The following is a 16,778-nucleotide window of genomic DNA, read 5'->3' as shown; positions in this document are numbered from 1 at the left end:
ATGGTTAACGCTTCTGCTCAGTCTTGACATTTGCTAAGAGAATCACATGAGTCCAGAGTGTGAGAGATGAGGACCCACTTTCTCAGATACATGTCACAGGTGCCTTGTTCAAGGGCAAAGCTCCTCCTGTCTTCAGCAGGCACAAGTAGCGGGCACAGAATGGAAGAAGTTGTAACTGACTGCAGGGTCTGAAGAGAGAGACTTGGAATAAAACTTCAAAGGACCTAATAGATGTTCAGCTGTAATGGAAATTCAACAGGACATGGATATTTAAGTTGTATTAGTCCTTTTAAACATGCCAGGCTCAAAATTGTCACTATCATAAAATCTCCCCAGTACGGATGACTCAGTCATTCTCAATCATACAAATTAAACAGTAATTAATGACCAAGTAGTGGAAACTTCCCGAAGAAGTTAAGAAACACACAGGCTCTTCAAACATCCTCTTTTTTCCTTCCTCTTACCAGATGTATGTAACTATATACTCTAAATGTCATCAGACCCAAAGCACAACTCTTTTGGAATCCCTTCACTTCGAGCTATAACATTTCACAATGTTTTTTCTCTTCTGGCACACCTATTAACAACCTAATAGCCTGGAATGGCTGCTATTAGATAATTGAGTTTGTAAGGAGATGTTGTTTTCCAAAAGACTAGAACTTCTGCTCTGCTGAATATTTTCACATTTTATACATAAGAAATTTTTTAAAATCTTGTCTTCAATTTTAAATAGAAAAGTAAATTAAGAAAATCCTATAAGTAAAGCCAGTCTAAAATATTACCGTATTTCATTTTTATTTAACCCCCCTTCAACTTTTTTAAAAGCAATGTCTGTATTAGACAACACAATTTTACATTTTCATACCAAATGACATGCAGTTAAGCTATCTGACACAAGCTAAATGCCTCTCCAGCGAGGGAGATGAGCATCGGGTTCTGAAGCACAAGTAAATGCGGTGATGCTGGCTGTGCGGAGGCCTAGACTGAGCTCACCATATTGATTTTAAAGCCGCTATACAGAAACAAAGATTTTCTTTGATGATATTGCTCAAGTGGTTTTCTGAGAATGAAAGTATTTATTTCCATGTCTCAGGTATTGTTTTTAATTGGATAGTAAAGGGAAATTGTTTATTTCAAATCTTTTGAGACTTCCCCAGAGATGCTAGCGATAAACTTCTATTTCATCAAAAAGAGTTTCAAATATAGTTCCACAGTAAGTAAATAGCCTGATTTGTGAATTCCTTTCCTAACATAACCTGCCATGATATTGCTCAAGTGGTTTTCTGAGAATGAAAGTATTTATTTCCATGTCTCAGGTATTGTTTTTAATTGGATAGTAAAGGGAAATTGTTTATTTCAAATCTTTTGAGACTTCCCCAGTAATGCTAGCGATAAACTTCTATTTCATCAAAAAGAGTTTCAAATATAGTTCCACAGTAAGTAAATAGCCTGATTTGTGAATTCCTTTCCTAACAGGTAACCTGCCAAAATGTCTACTGAGACTTTCTATTTCATGTTCCATGGATCTTGGTAAAGTAATTATTTTGTATCATATATCTCTGATATATACAGTGTCTCTTGCAACTCCCACCTCCTATGTTGTACTATTTATTTCAAGGACATTGATATGATTTTCTCTTAATATCCCCAAATATTCACATAACTTGATGTATATTTTTCCTCCTAGAACAAAATACACCTGTCCAATATATACACCTACTGTTCTGGTGTAATCATTGTAATTTCCAAACCTGATAGATATCTAAGTCACACAGCTGTCACTTGTTATTTCAAATTCTAAGTGAAATAGGATCTTGTTAGCCAAAATTGAACACCCGCTCACAAAAACTCAGTTATCTCGCTCTCTCATACACATGCACACACACATGCACGCAGCGATGAAACCGTTCAGCTAAAACAATTCTACATTCCGCACAGAACAAGAATATGTCTGGGGTGAACATACAGCTATTATTTCCTATAGCTCTTCATTTTTTTTAAGCATCTGCTTTTTCAGCTCAGGACAAAGTCAGCAGCAGCACCGAATTGTTACAACAAAGTTTTTGTAAACCTTTTGGAAGGTTCTGGAGATCTCAGAACATGCATCTAAGACTGATAACCTTGCAAAAGCTTCTTACTGTGCCTTTTATAAAGCCCAGCTTTACCTTATGAATCCTACTTCTTTGTATACTGGAAAATAGCCTCATTCCACGATACTTGCATATAGCAGTACACACCACTACATTCCCACTAAAACCTCTCAGTGCAAATGCCAATGGTAACATTAGTGCCAAGATGAGCAAGGTTGTACTTGGTCCTGTACTTGCAATACCGCAGGGAGGCTCTGTTTCCTTTCCTTCTTGCCACCACCTGTGCGGAGGTACCAGTACCAATTGGCACAAGGACGTGGCACCAGCCTGAAAGCCACAACATATATACCGCCTTCCACAGCAATGGCACGGGTTTCCACCTGGTCTCAATTCTTCCATGGAGGCTGGGGCTGAGCTGAGGGTATATAGGGCTCCCAGAGCCACTTTAGCAATGCTGGCACCCCTGCTGCCCCATGACAACCCCTGCAGTAGAAACTATAAGGCACCTGCACCTGTGGCTCAGGAGCTACAGGCTGGACAACCCAGTGTAGCAGTGACAGGCTTTTAAGCACCATCTGAGTCCTCTGGCACTGTCTGCTCTGTCTTCTGCAGCAGAAGCCACATAAACTTCACAGCAGAGTCCATGAGTAGCTGAGGCTTAAAGCTTTGCATCTAATTAACACACCACACGTATTGGGAAACCAGCTGTGCCCCTGCAGCTTCCCCAGTTTATGAGTGTTGTTTAGAAAGAACGGACAAAGCATTTGGCAATAGGGGCAAAAGCCTAATTTGGGAACAGAACAAAGCAGGGTGTAGCCGCAGAGACAAAACCAAAAATCAAACTAAAACTACTGTGTGCAGCACTGGATCTGTGAGCAACCTGCTATGTAGTCAGAAAAAGGGTTAAATTGGACTGATGTTTGGGGAAAATGGACCTGTTTGGTAATTCAGTGGAAGACCTGGCACCTCTATTGAGCGACTGAAACAGTACATAATAGCTAATGATATCTGTGATGAGAAAAAGATGGCTGTTTTACTGACCATAACGGGGACTGAAGCCTATAACTTGCTGTGCAACTAACAGCTCCTATTATACCAGCAGACAGCAATGCATGTGCCAAGACTGTGTGAATCCTACAGACTCCCCAGCCACAGACACCGTGTGGCCACAGAGCATTTTCACTTTTACAGACATGATAGAAGAGCAGAAAAAAACCCCCAAACCTCAAAATGTGGCTGGAATAAAAAAAATTAACAGGGCATTGCCAGTTATGACAAAACGAGATGATGCACAAAGAGGATTAACTCACAAGCAGTAAGCAAAGGGAAGCAATCCAAAACCGGGTATTGATGGGATCAAATGTGACTCTAAAGCATCAAGGTCTGGCTCAGATCTCACCAGCAGGATGGAGCATTTGTGCAGCTGCTTGGCCACGTGATGGAGGGCAAGTGCATATGCTGCGCCAAATGGTATACAGTACCACACCCCTTATTGCTTTCAACTTCCATTTTCTTTCTTCTCCTTAGTAACTTTTCAGCCTACATATATGCCAGGAAGTTGTAATATCATCACTGAAATATGCCCACCCTCACATGCATGTTTCCTGAACAAAAGCACGCCAGGGAGAAAATGATGTGAGGGTGTGCTTTTGGTGTCGCAAACAATTTCATAATCCAAATGAACCCTGGGTCAAAGGCAAATCCCATAGGGACCGTGAAAAATAGCGATGTTTACAGAAGTTGTAAAAACCCATGAAATGAAAAAGAAAACCATGTTCTTTTAGAAAGAAATAGCGTGACATGAAAAAGCACAACTAGTTTGAAGAAGAACGTGCCAGAGAACTTCAGATTTCTTAGTTGTCCAGTTCTGTTTGGAGTCTATGGAAAATAGGGTGCAAGTGCCCAGCACAGGGGACAACAAAGTACTATATATATATATAGATATATATACTCCTCCAGCTAGTAGGGGTGAGATTTAAAATGAAGGGCCTTCTGCTGTTTTCATAATTTCACATCAGAATTATCCAGGTACTAAAATGGATTAGGTTGCAAAAGGGAGCGCTCCTAACACATGCACAGGGAAATCCACACTGCTATTACAGAGAAGGTGACATGTAACTGTAAGCAGCTTGTGCTAAAAACACTAAGCTGGGAATTGAATGGGTTGGATATTATTTTGGAGAGAGAAATTTCAACTGCAGTGACAAAGCATGAAGTATTTCCAAGCTCCAGCCTGAAAATAATAACTCACTGCAACTTTTGGGTAGAGCAAGTGGAATCTTAGAGGAAGGTACCAGCAGCTAAGAAAGCAAAGGAAAACAAAATCTGTGCTTGAAGAAGGACAGATTCCTTAATTTTGAGAATTCTATGGAGTATTTGCTGAGACATGAAGGCAGAGAGAAATTCAGTAGTTGGAAAATGCCAGAATTTCATCTAAGGTTTTCCTAGGGTAGTGAAACATCCCTTTAGTGCCAGCAGTGGAAAAAAATAGGTCTGTCCAGACTGTGTTTTTTCAGGAGTACAATTTAACCAGTACCATAAGTGGAGGCATACACTCTCCTTAGGAATAGAACATTTTTCTCAGTGATTGTTAGTCGATTTTTCTCCAAGAACTATCTACCTAAAACCTATTTCCAAATGGAAATTGCAGAGTGAGAAGGGATACATGTTGTAACTAACACACAAGAGCATATTCAAGAAGACAGACTGATAAAAGTATGGTAAAAATATTTCAGGTCCTGAGTGAATTTACCCAAGGAATACAAATGGAAGTTGTCATAAATTACACAAAGGATTTCAACGATGCTTATTGCAAATAAATCGATTCTAACTCGCTACGCTGTTTCTTTGCCTCTGACTTGAACCTGAGACTTCCCTGTGGCACTGGAGCAGTAATTTTACCTGCCATATGATCCCCCTGAAAGGCCTGTTGTTTTGCTGCCATGTTATCATGCCTTTGCAGAACACAGCGATGCTGACATGGAAAAGGGACGCAAGAGTTTAGCCTGGAGTGTTAAAGACACTTCCCACTTTGGCTACCAGAAACACTGTGATCGTATATACCTCTAGTTTCAGCTTTCCGTAGTAAAAAGCACCAGGAAGGCAACAGCCTGACTACAAAGAGAAGTAGTATGCCTGGGTGCTCCATGCTGTGACACTGAGCTCTAACGCACCAGCCAAGATGCAAATAGAGATCCCTTATCATATCTGCCACTGGGAGAGGAGGGCAAGGGCACCAAAGCAGCGCAAGATACAATCAGCATGTTCTCCATGGTACAAACTGAATCCCACCACTGACAAAAGACATGGAACAACAGAAACCTGAAAATGAGCTCTTGCTGGTTATAATACATATGACTACAATGAATGGACTCATGCACGCTCAAATTATTCCTGGTTTTCTTTGCACTGAAAGACCAGCCAAAAAGCTCTCAAGGTTGCCTCCTTTTTTGCACCAGACTGTTATTGCTACATAGTTTGGAGCTTGCAAACATCAGAAAAGTACTACAAAAGTGAAAAAGTCTTGTGGTTGGAGGTTGTGGAATGACCCGTGAATAAACAACAAAACAATGTCTGCTTTTTCACGCCCAAAGATGCTTCAGTGTATCCTTTGGTAGTGGCAGCATGTGTATATAGGACGCATTAGATCATTTCTGGGTTCTTTAGTTTAGTTTGCAAAGTCATTCTAAAACAACCAAGTATTCTGCATGGATATAACAAGTACAAAGCAGATGGTGTATGTGTTAAAAACTCTGGCCTTCGAGGATGGAAGCTCATAACAGATTGCAAGTGGCAGTGGAACTCGATTCACGTCCAGAGTTCCCGCTGTTTTGTTCAAGAAAATGGTATCAAACGTGTCACCTCAGCTCCTTTCCATGCTTTCACAAATGGATTAGTGAAAAAATTTATTCAGACATAAGTAAACAATTTGTGCTACAACCCTGGATAAATGTCACTTACAAAACAAGAACACGAATTTTCAATTGGCCAATATGAAGGCAGTCCATTTACAAACGTTTACAAACTTGACAGGAGCAATATGGTGGATAGGATATAACTTAAGGTCAATTTGTAGAGGGACTTTAGAAAAAAAGTAATGTAATAAAATGGCCATGAATAACCACATCCAAAAACGTCGTTTCCACCAGGGCGGGAGGGGATGTTAGAAAATTGTTACTGAAAGACAACCAAGATGTTTTTTCGAATGCTTAAGTGGTTCAGGACAAACTGGAGCTCTGTTTTATGTTTTATAAAAGAGCCGTAAGTCCATCTCACCCAGTATATACCTTCATAATAGCCAGTGGTGAATACTGAGGGAATGAAGAACATTAGCAATGTCACAGAAATGCTCTATAGTAAGATGACATAGAGAAAAATCCAGATGATCAATAGAACCAAACACACTCATGTATGGTGTTTCCCAAGGAGACTTGTACCCTTGCTGCTACTACAGGTGACTCCCAGGTTGTCACAGGAACTGCGACAAGACCAGAAATTGCAGGTACCACTACTGGGAGCCCACAACATGGGAGGGGAAAAACTCCTTAGAAGGTTTGAAGCCCGCAAGATTGTCTCCTATGGAGGAAGCCATCAGATCAGCATTTCCAAGCATACCAGCACAAAGAGGTACCTGGTCTTGGCGCTTGTAGAGAATTGAATGATCATACTTACTGAGAATCTAGCTCCTTCTCTGTGCTGTTCCTTCTAAATATTGTGTAGACAGCAAGGGCAAAACAACTGGTAATTAAAGAAGGAAGGAGGAGGTATAAAACAAGCTGGAGCCACTATCTCATTTTGCCACAGCAGCTGCTGGCTGCTGTCTTTCCTTAGAGATTAAGCTCTCACCCCTCCGTTCTGCTCCTGGGGGAATCACCTTGCTCACAGCTCAGATGGTAGTGCCTCCTCATGCTGTTGCATAGTTTAAGCCTACAGCCACTGAGCAACAACAAAAATCTCACTTCCTACAGCCAACATTCGCCTTCCCTTTAACAGGCTCCATTCTGCCTCTTTGGGTCCAGTGCTGTCCGATGGCAGCACAGAGAGAGCATCACTGCTTTTAAGCCTTGTGGGCTACAAAAAAAAAATTGTTAGCACGTTATACCAGGAAAACCCCTACTAGTGGAACAACTAATACTAGCAAAAGCACTTTTTGCTATTACGGCCTACACCAGTCCTCTGAACAAAACAAGCTTTCTTGGCACGAGCACAATTTTGCTGGTGTAACTGCAGTTTATGCGAAGGCTTTGTAATCCCACCATAGGCCTGCCACATAGTCATTTGTTAAGTCAATGAGATTTTTGCTCCTAAATGCTAAGCCTGTTTTAAATAAGAGACTTAACCTGTTTAATTCCAAGTATTGCACCGCGTGCTGGCTGTTTGATCACTGAAGTTGGTCACTGTGACAAAGAAAAGCCACGTAGGGAAAAAGAAAGTGAACTTCACGTGGAAAAATAAAGTGCAAACTGACATCTGCATGAAGGGCAGGTGGTTGGTTGGGTTTCCCTTCCTCACAGCAGAGTTTTCCTTGTTCTCCAAGTCTCAAACTAAATCCTGTTAGGCGCAGGGGGAAGATGGCCGACTATTTGAATGAAGTGGGAGCAGACACTTGGTAGTTTTACCAACAAAGCATCTACTAATCACTACAAGCGGAAGCCAAGAAAGCTCACTCCCACTGTAAGTTATATCCAGAGGCCTCTACATTATCAAAGTCCCCATCGATAGAGCCAGGAATGATATAAAGAGAAAAAAAAAAAAAGTTCCTCCCTGAACACCTCATGTAAAGAAATGTGTAAGCATGGGGTGATGGAGGAGGAAAAGCATTAAATAAGATGCCAGCACAGATTAATCGGTATGCGCAATGAACATGTGTAAATAAACAAAATCAGCACTAGTAAATCACTATCATTTTGCAGTCATCAGATGCAGTGTTTACAGGCATCACAGCAGATGATTTCTCAAAAAGGAGTTTACAAAATACAGCTGGAGGGGAAAGGGAAGCTTTAGTAACCAGGATTTTCCTGTAAAGGATGGATCGAGGTGAAAACACGAAGATGCTTGTGAGAAGAGCAGATAATCAAGTATGGCATAACGTGCAGAGCAGAAACAAGGGTAGACAAAGTAATAATATAATAAGCCAGTATGGATCAAGCTGATCTGGATTTAGAGCCACCCCTAAAGCGTACAGCTCAGAGGGACTCCAAGAATAAGATGACATAGAGCAATAGCTGCTGCTGCACTATTTTAAAAGTACTTGAGAACAAACAAAGGTATCATGGCCAAGGAAAGAATAAAAAGGGCTATATGAGCAATCTGGAAAAGCAAGCAGAAAAACAAACAAACAAAAAAAAAACCAACAAAACAAACACCCAAAAGTCTTGGAAGTCTGTGTATAAAAACTTACAAGACCGAGTCATTCTGGTCCTTTGTCCTTGTACATCAACCTTCTGTCTCACCCAAACTACTATTTCAAATGTATGGCATCTTTAGAACAAGCCTCAGTTGAATCATGTTAAATTATAAGGCTCTGCATGCATTCACACTTGAAGCAGGTTGAGAGAGTTTTTTGGAGGGTGTTAGTTTTTCTGTTGAAGACAGATTTAAGATGCGTTACAGTATGACAGTCTAATTACAGACTGCAATTTCAATTTCATTTACTTCCATTGCATCTTGTGATGGTTTAACATTTCCTGGAGAAACAATTACAGGACAGTACTAAGAAATACAATTTACTGTCTCAAATCTGCATGAGTATGCAGAATTCATTCCATCCACGTTTCATTTTTGACCTAGCAGTGCTCACTTTACACTATAAATACCAGAGAGAAGTGTCTTTATATATTTTATATAGATACTGTATATTATTCATATAGTAACTTGTACAGATTTGCTACCTTAGCCAAAAGTTATGTTCTAAACAAATAAATCACATAGCAGTATTAATAGCTATCACGTTTGAAACAGTAGTGTCTGGAGACAAACTGAGACTGGGATTTTATTCTTCTAGATACTGAGGGTACAGAATTGCAAACAATCCCCTGGCCAAAAGGTTCATATTCAAAATAAAGGCCCAAAGGGGGTGAAAAGGATCTAAAACACGGGCAGAGTGAACTGTGAGGTGACAGCGTGTGTTGTGGCAGCTACTCTGACTTTGACCATGGCCCCCACGATGGGAAATCATGCGTAAGAAAGAAGCACTGGCTAGCCTTCAAAAATCTTGAAGCCAAGATATGGAGGAGGAGGAATAATGATGGAAATTATCTCACCTGCCTTTTGTCTTCCTCTGTATAGTTCAAAGTATTGGCTGCAATAGATTTACTATCTGTCATTGTCCAGAAGAGGGAATAATGTTTGCAGCCATTTCATTCATTGCTTTAAAAAGGCCAGTTTCTCCACAACTGCAACATGCCATATCCTGTGGGTTTATCCACTGATGGGTTTCCTCGGGGTTTTTTGTACTACCAGTAAGTCTGAATTAGGTACAGTGGATATACCTGACAGCAAAACTTATAAGGCAAGGTGCTTAGTCCTTGCCAATACTCATGGCCAAAAAGCATATAATATGTTTGCAAAATCCACCTAAAGCAATGAAGCCACTCTTTGTCATAAGTAACGGAAGCAGAAACTGGCCCATGGTGAGCAATTTCAAGATGGTATCTATTATATAGTCAACTTTAAGGCAATTTTTTTCTCCTCTATTAAGAGCCTTCTGAGCCTGGTTTCCTAAAGAAAAGAAGATTATGAAATTGAACTGTGTTGGCTGAGTATCCCACAAATAACTTGTGAGTCCATTTGTCACTGTTAGCCTGATTTAACAGATATGCACCCTTTCAAAGTCATTAACCTCCTAAAGGTTTTCAGAAGGTACACATTTAGGTAGCAAATGTAGCCCTTAGCAATGCTTTCACTGGGAGATAAGACTCCAGCATGATCCCCAACCCCTATTAGACATCAGAATCCACAGAGGAAAGAGACTGTATGAATGGCACCGCTAAGGGAAAAAGCTCTAATTGGTGCCCATATACATCAGACATCAGGTAATACAATCATCTCTCTCTCACACTTGATATCAGCCCTCAATAGTTCTGCTTCTCACGGAAATGCCATTTTTTGAAGTCTGTAATTGCCATATCAAATGACTCTCCTTTCTTTAAAAGCAATGCTCCTTAAAAATACATCCTCAAAGAGCCCTCACAAAGTCAGAGGCAGAGATAAGATGTCAATCAGACTGAGCAGTTTCTGGAGGAGATAAGTAACAAAGGAGAATCAGAGACTCGGAGGCAGTTAGAGAAAACGACATTCTGGGATAAACTTCCCATGTTTTAATTACATAGAAGCAAAGTCTGTATTGCTGTTTAATCAAATTTTTGTTTGTCATAGATCATCCACTTGTTATACATATGAAAATACACAGCCTGTCTTATTTCTAATCAAACTATCTTCTCAGAGCACCACCCAACTGGTAGACACGTGACTGTCTTCCTTGCAGAACAGCATGCAGCAGCTCCAACTGATAAGCTCACCTCCATAGGATGAGTGGCAGCCCTTGCCCATCAGAGGAGAACGTGCACAAATAATGATGATGAGATGGTGGGCCTGCTTTTAAAATGGCTTACTGCTCTACTGGTAATATTTTTTCCACCAACTTAAGACTGCAGCCAAGTATAACTACAAAATGATTGCTGTCCTCAGCCACTAACAATCTGTAGAGTTTCTGGCTGTTTTAGCCATCAATCTCATTCAGCTGACTGATGGAGGATGCAGATGAAGGACAAGGAATCCAATTCAACAAAATCAACAACTTCTCTCACAAAATTCCCCAGCTTTGGGAAAAAGCTCAGCTAACAGCTCTCCTCTCAAGCTAATAATGTCAGATGGTTTCCCAAGGAGGTACAAAGAAATGAAGAGGCACCCCTCTGCCTCTACCCTCTGGCCAAATTTGTCCAGGATCACTCAAAGACCATCCAATGCCCCGTGGTGCATTTTCAGATCAAGCTGTTCCTTTATCCAGCTGCCCTGCACACTCAGTCTTCCAGATATTATAAACATTTGCATAGCTCTTACAAGACATACCTGTGCCACTGAAGTTGAAGTGCAAGGAAGGAAAATTATGCCAGTAATGAGGGACTTCTCATTTTCATTACTTCCCCTCCTTCTTTCCAATTACGTCCAAGTAACACAGATTGACTGCTGGCAGTATCACTAGTGCACCAGGCCAGCAGTAGTCATTAGTGCAGAGCTTCCCAAACTGTGGTCCACAAACCATCAACAGCAGCAAAGCCAGAGCAAGAGACCCACAGCTGGTCCCTGGAATCAGATTAAATACATTCTTGGTTTTTTCCACAAAGATCCTAGTGCATTCACTAGTGCTACCTGCCACTTCCTTGGCTCTGTGTTTCCATACATTTCAGATTTGCACTTTGTGTCTCAGAAGCCAAGATACATCATTCTCAGGGCTGTATCAGTTGGAATTTTATATGGACCAAACGGCAAAACAAAGCAAAGTGCCTTGCCTCATCTCTTTAGGCAGGAAGGTGGAAAGCAGAGCCCCAGCCGCTCATCCCAGTGTGTCCAGCAGATGGCAACTCCCAAGTTTTCAAGCTACAAGAGGATATTCCCCGGGTCTTTGGGAGCCTACCTGCTGGAATTAGAGCCTTCATATACCATTTTGGAGACTTTGACTTCTTTATAGTGTATACAACTTTAGTATGTCTTAACAATGGAAAGGAGACACATGCATAGAAATGATTAATGGTAAGTTTGATAAATAATAAACTCCTTTGTCTCCTTTCTTTCTGTTGCTGTCTCCTCTCTATAACTAGTCTTCTAACAACAGCATTTTGCAAATTCTGTGCTTTACTGAATTTCTCTATCGGTTAAAACATTACCTGAAGAGTCAGATATAGGTATTCAGTTTTTTGATGGGCAAATAACTACCAATCTAGCTAGTTTTCTCTAGCACAGGATCTCTTAAGCAAGAGCCACTGGAAACACGAGTACAGTTCTGTGCATTTCCTTTTTTGAGTCTTGGAGGTTTGGAAGTTAGAAGTCAAAGAAAGTGGGAATGCTGGCATAAGCCAAGGGGGATTAAGGAGATGACATTTTTCTTTCTATAGCACTCTCTCAGCCCTTAGGATATATCCTACCTTTTTTTAACAAAAAAAAAAGAGAAGGCAAGCAGAGCCTTGGATTACAAGCACAGAAAGAAAATAGTTCATTTTACCGACTGTCATAAAGAAAATCTGCATGTTTGGAGGACAGAATGTGGAAAACAAATGTTCTTCCCTGGGTATTTCACAGTGAAATACAAATATTTCTTTATGAAATAAAAATATTCTGCTTCGCGATCATCTGAAGTGATCTCTAGTCTCAAGGGTTCAGCAATTCAACAAAAGAAAATCGAAGTCCATAAAAATGAATGAAGTCAGGCAAATATTATGTATCAGGTGACAAAAGTTATTTCGGGAGCTTACAAACCAGTGCAGTGATACAATGATAGCTCCTCTGCATCTGGCAATATTTCAGGAAGTGGCCTCTGAATGGCAATTCCCATTAGAGTGGCAGCGCTGCTGTGTAATAATGTTTTGTCCATGTTTCAGTACCTTAATAACCCAGAGCACTTGCAAATGCACCAAAAGCAATTTGTGCAGGACTCTTCATGGAGAAAAGAGCTATTCTAGGACTATCAGATTTTTTTCTCTACATTAATAGCTGCTGATCTGCTATACCAATGGACTGATTCAGCACCAACACTGACAAGGCACCTCAGCCTCTGACACTTGTGAAGGAGCTTTGTGTTCCCTTCAACCATCAGAAAGGGGAGAAGAAATTTGCTCCATTTCCACAGTTATATGACAGCTTTTAAAAATTTTATAGCATGAGCGCAGCACCTAATCCAATAAAGCTTGCCAGGAACATTTAGAATCAAGGCCTCTGAGATTTTATTTCCTATAAATTCACCAGACTTATAAGAAAAGGGTCTTTTCCTCAGAAATGCAGCACCAATCCCACTGGAGTTGCACAGGGCTGAGGACTATTCTTCTGCCACGCTGTGCGAAAGATAGCTGAAAGTACTGGGAAATAGGCTGTAGGGATGCACAAAATGGACTGGAGTTAATGAATAGGAACAGGAAGAAGAAAATGAAAATATGATTTCTGAAGGAAATCAAAGCATTTGCTCAAAACAGAATAAAAAGCAGGAACAACCTATAATAGGCATTTAATTCATTTAATGCAATGACTGCTCTCTATACATAGAAATAACTGCAGTTTTTATTTGGAGGTCAAAGCATGAAAAAAACAATTCCTCTTCCTACTTACTATTGTCTGTCACTAACCAACTACCTAGAGAAGGGTGGAGGGGAAAGGTGGAGACAGCAAAACTTCAGTGAGCACGTATGCAAAGAGAAATCCTGTCTTCTTGCAGAGATGCTTCTCTTTTAATTTCACAAAGTAAAACATGATAGATAACTGACAACAACTTGAAAAACAAAACAGCAGCAGCAGCAGCCTGTAATCGTTCCAAGATTTTTGATCACTAGAAATGGAAATTTTTTTCTGCTTTTACTAAAGATAGGTCAGCTTAAGCCAGTACTTTTTAAAATCATCTCTTTTTAGTTACTGTCTCCACTGTGAAAAGGTGAAGAGCTGCATCTGTTATAACTACATGCTGTGCAAACCTCATTTGGACATGACCATCATCAATCACTCCTGCTGTGCAGGTAGCATGTGAAAGGGGAACAAAACAGAAATCGTGCTGCAGTATTTGACATCACCCACTCCCCTGCTCGTATGCTTTAGTTCACAAAGAGCCCAGTTGGCTTATGGTTATTCTCTCCTTTTGGGACCCCTGTTTTTTCTCTCCCTCCAAGCATATGAGAATAGCTTTGATGGTTTCAGGGGAAAGACAAAAACCTTTCCTTCTCTCTCAAAGGATTAAGGCTTTCCTATTGAAAAGCATGCCAAAGATATATTATTATGTGCCATCTTGCCTTTGTAAACACACACACATCACTTGCAGCAGTACTTCTTATCATATGCGTATGCTTCAGTGGAAGATGAATATTGTAAAAGGAGTCAGAATACAGCGAGTATCCTTTGTGGCAGTGCCATGCATAGTCCTGAAAAGAGCTATTAATGCTAGCATCCTATTGCATTTCTCTAGCGCACACTTCAACTAGCTGTCAGTGCTATAATCTTGACCAGGGACAGTCAGTAGAGGCACAAGGCTTAAAAGAGCAAGATAGATAGTGTTTGTCTTTGTCAGAAAGGTCTGGAGTAAGCTGCAATAAGTATTAGACAATATTTAGGAATGCAGAAGCAACCAGAGTCAGAGTTGAAAGACCGACTGTAGTCTTACCAACACTCTTTCTACCAGCTTATCTAGGGTGTAAAGAGAGCGCCCTCCTTGTGTTTCATAGCTCTGGTTAGTACCATGCCAATTCAGTGGATTTGCACTAGTTTATCACATCCTGACTCCTTGGTATGACTCAGGTCAGCAGAAGTTGCCTGTACTTTGTGTTTTCTGATGCACCAGCACTGCAGCATGCCTGGTTTTAAACAGCTGTACAGCAGTGCACACTAGAGAACAGCTCTTTCCATCTCACTCCCAGCCCTCCATGTACCTCCGACAATTCATGAGAGCACAGACAATCAGTAATACAGACATGGTAACATCCAACTGCAAACACACACCCCTTCCTTAAGTGCCAGGACAGAAGTGGTGTCACTTCACAATACCCCTTATTTCCCTCAGCATGTTAATAAACCACTCCGGAAGAACAAGGCATTTAAAGGCACCTCCTGAGGACCTCACAACAGACCCTCCCACATATGAATTTGGACGGGAGACTTTGAATTAGAAACCACTTCCTCCCCTCCCCTAGCAATCACGCTACTCCCTTTTCTAGAACGCAAACAGCACTTGTAACCTGAACCCCCCACTGAGCTTCTTTAGTCTGTCTACAGCCTATGCTCCATGTCATGGCAGTGAAATGCCCAACCACCCTGCTGTTGACAGCCACCTCATTTATTAAAAAGATGATGCAGAGATGCACACCCATATGTCCCATCACGGTGTCCTGCTGACACACACATGCCTCACAGAGATTTGATAAGTTTTTGCCACAGAGTAGCAGCCCCAGAAGAAGTGAGGAGGGCTCTGGTCTCCCTCCACCCTTCAGAGCCATGTCTTCAGGAGGGAATGGCAATGCTAGGACCCATCACTGACTGGGACAGAGAACGATCACCTAGAGTTTCCTGATACAGGCTTTAATGTTGTGATGTACTGAGTATGCCATCCGTGATACAGCAATGGACGTAAGCATGTGCTCAACCTTAAAATCATGAATGGCCTCAGTGATTTCTCTAAGAGTATGCATGACTTTTGATGCAAGAATATGCAAGAATGAAAGATCAGAGCAACAAAGGGAGTGTACGGGTCTCACTGGAACAAAGTGATGAAGGCATTCATGCAACTGGCCTCTAAATACACTCTTTTGCCTTGTATCACAGTTTTGAAACACAGCTGAAGGCCAGGAAATGAGAAGGTGAAGGAAACTCTCAGTAGGTTGTCCACACAAATTAATGAGGCCACTGAAAGGGTAGCCTAGGCACCACTTTATTCAACTTCCAAGTTTAAACTTCTAAGTTTAAAAGCAGCAACAAGTTCACCTTCCATCTCGGTAAGCAGACACAAATGCAACCGTCTCACAGTTTCAAACATGTACTCACCCAGAAGAGAAGGTTGAAGACAAACATTAGGTACTTGATACACTGCAGGCAGTTGTGAGCCATGCTGCACCTCTTCAGTTCTAGGAGAAAAATAAACGAGAGATCCAGGTAAAAGACAACGTACTTGTTTCCCTTGGGGGACGTGTACTTAGCCTTGGTGGCCTTAGGGCCTGGGTTGGTGTGGAATCCAAAAAAAGAGTTGCTGGCAGCCCCAAACTGGCCACCATACATGCTGCTGTAGCGACGAAAGGCGCCATTTGGGAAACTGTAATCCTTGCTGTCCAGGGAAGGGCTCCTGTGATAGGTCGACTCATCGGTGCTAGACCTGCGCATGGTGGCTTCAGCTCGTCCTGTCGCAACTGCTGCTCTGACAATCGTTGGATGTCAATGGTGCAGGTGAAAGGTTTGTGATTTTCTTTCCTCCTCCTTGCTATGGATCCCCTATTGCTTTGCACCAGCTGTTCTTTTGTCTGCCATCCTGTCAAGGAGTTACATGTGCTGTACAGCAGCAAAGTTGGTGAACTGAAGTCTGCTTAGCCAGGAGTTAGGGAGCAGCGTGCTTCCACATGAGAAAGACTTCTGCACAAGTAAACATTCTCTCCGATGTCACAATCGTCCCTCCCGGCCCACCCCTCTACCAGAGAAGAAAAAAAGAGAGAGAGATATACTGTACCCAAAGAAATGAATTTTAAAAAAAGGAAGCGTGACCTCGCTTGGATCACAAATGCCATATAAAACCCCAGCTCCACATGCCACACACAGACAAGAGAGTGCCGCTGCACAAGACTCGTGGACAAGGGCAGGAATTATCCAAAAGGCAAGCAGCTCCCGCGGCCCTTTCCTTTTCGCCACATTGCTCTGCTCCGAGACGCTCGGCTCACTTTAAGGATCCCCGTATCCCCTTCGTGCGGAGGGAGCCTGTGGCAAGCCAGCCACGGAGCTCCATTCACAGCGCGGCCG

At 41.6% G+C, this 16,778-nt stretch overlaps 1 protein-coding gene across 1 annotated transcript in view; it reads right to left on the bottom strand.

Moving 5' to 3' along the window:
* TSPAN4 (tetraspanin 4) overlaps positions 1–16,151 on the bottom strand; it is a 228,009-nt gene extending 211,858 nt beyond the window's left edge. Inside the window, exon 1 of the mRNA XM_009276020.1 lies at positions 15,819–16,151. Within this exon, the coding sequence (XP_009274295.1) occupies positions 15,819–16,151 (333 nt within the window). The remainder of the gene's footprint in view (positions 1–15,818) is intronic.
* Positions 16,152–16,778: the final 627 nt, after the last annotated feature.

Source organism: Aptenodytes forsteri, unplaced genomic scaffold, assembly GCF_000699145.1.
Source record: "Aptenodytes forsteri isolate BGI_AS27 unplaced genomic scaffold, ASM69914v1 Scaffold17, whole genome shotgun sequence".
Taxonomy (NCBI): domain Eukaryota; kingdom Metazoa; phylum Chordata; class Aves; order Sphenisciformes; family Spheniscidae; genus Aptenodytes; species Aptenodytes forsteri.
This window is presented reverse-complemented; position numbering and strand designations above follow the sequence as displayed.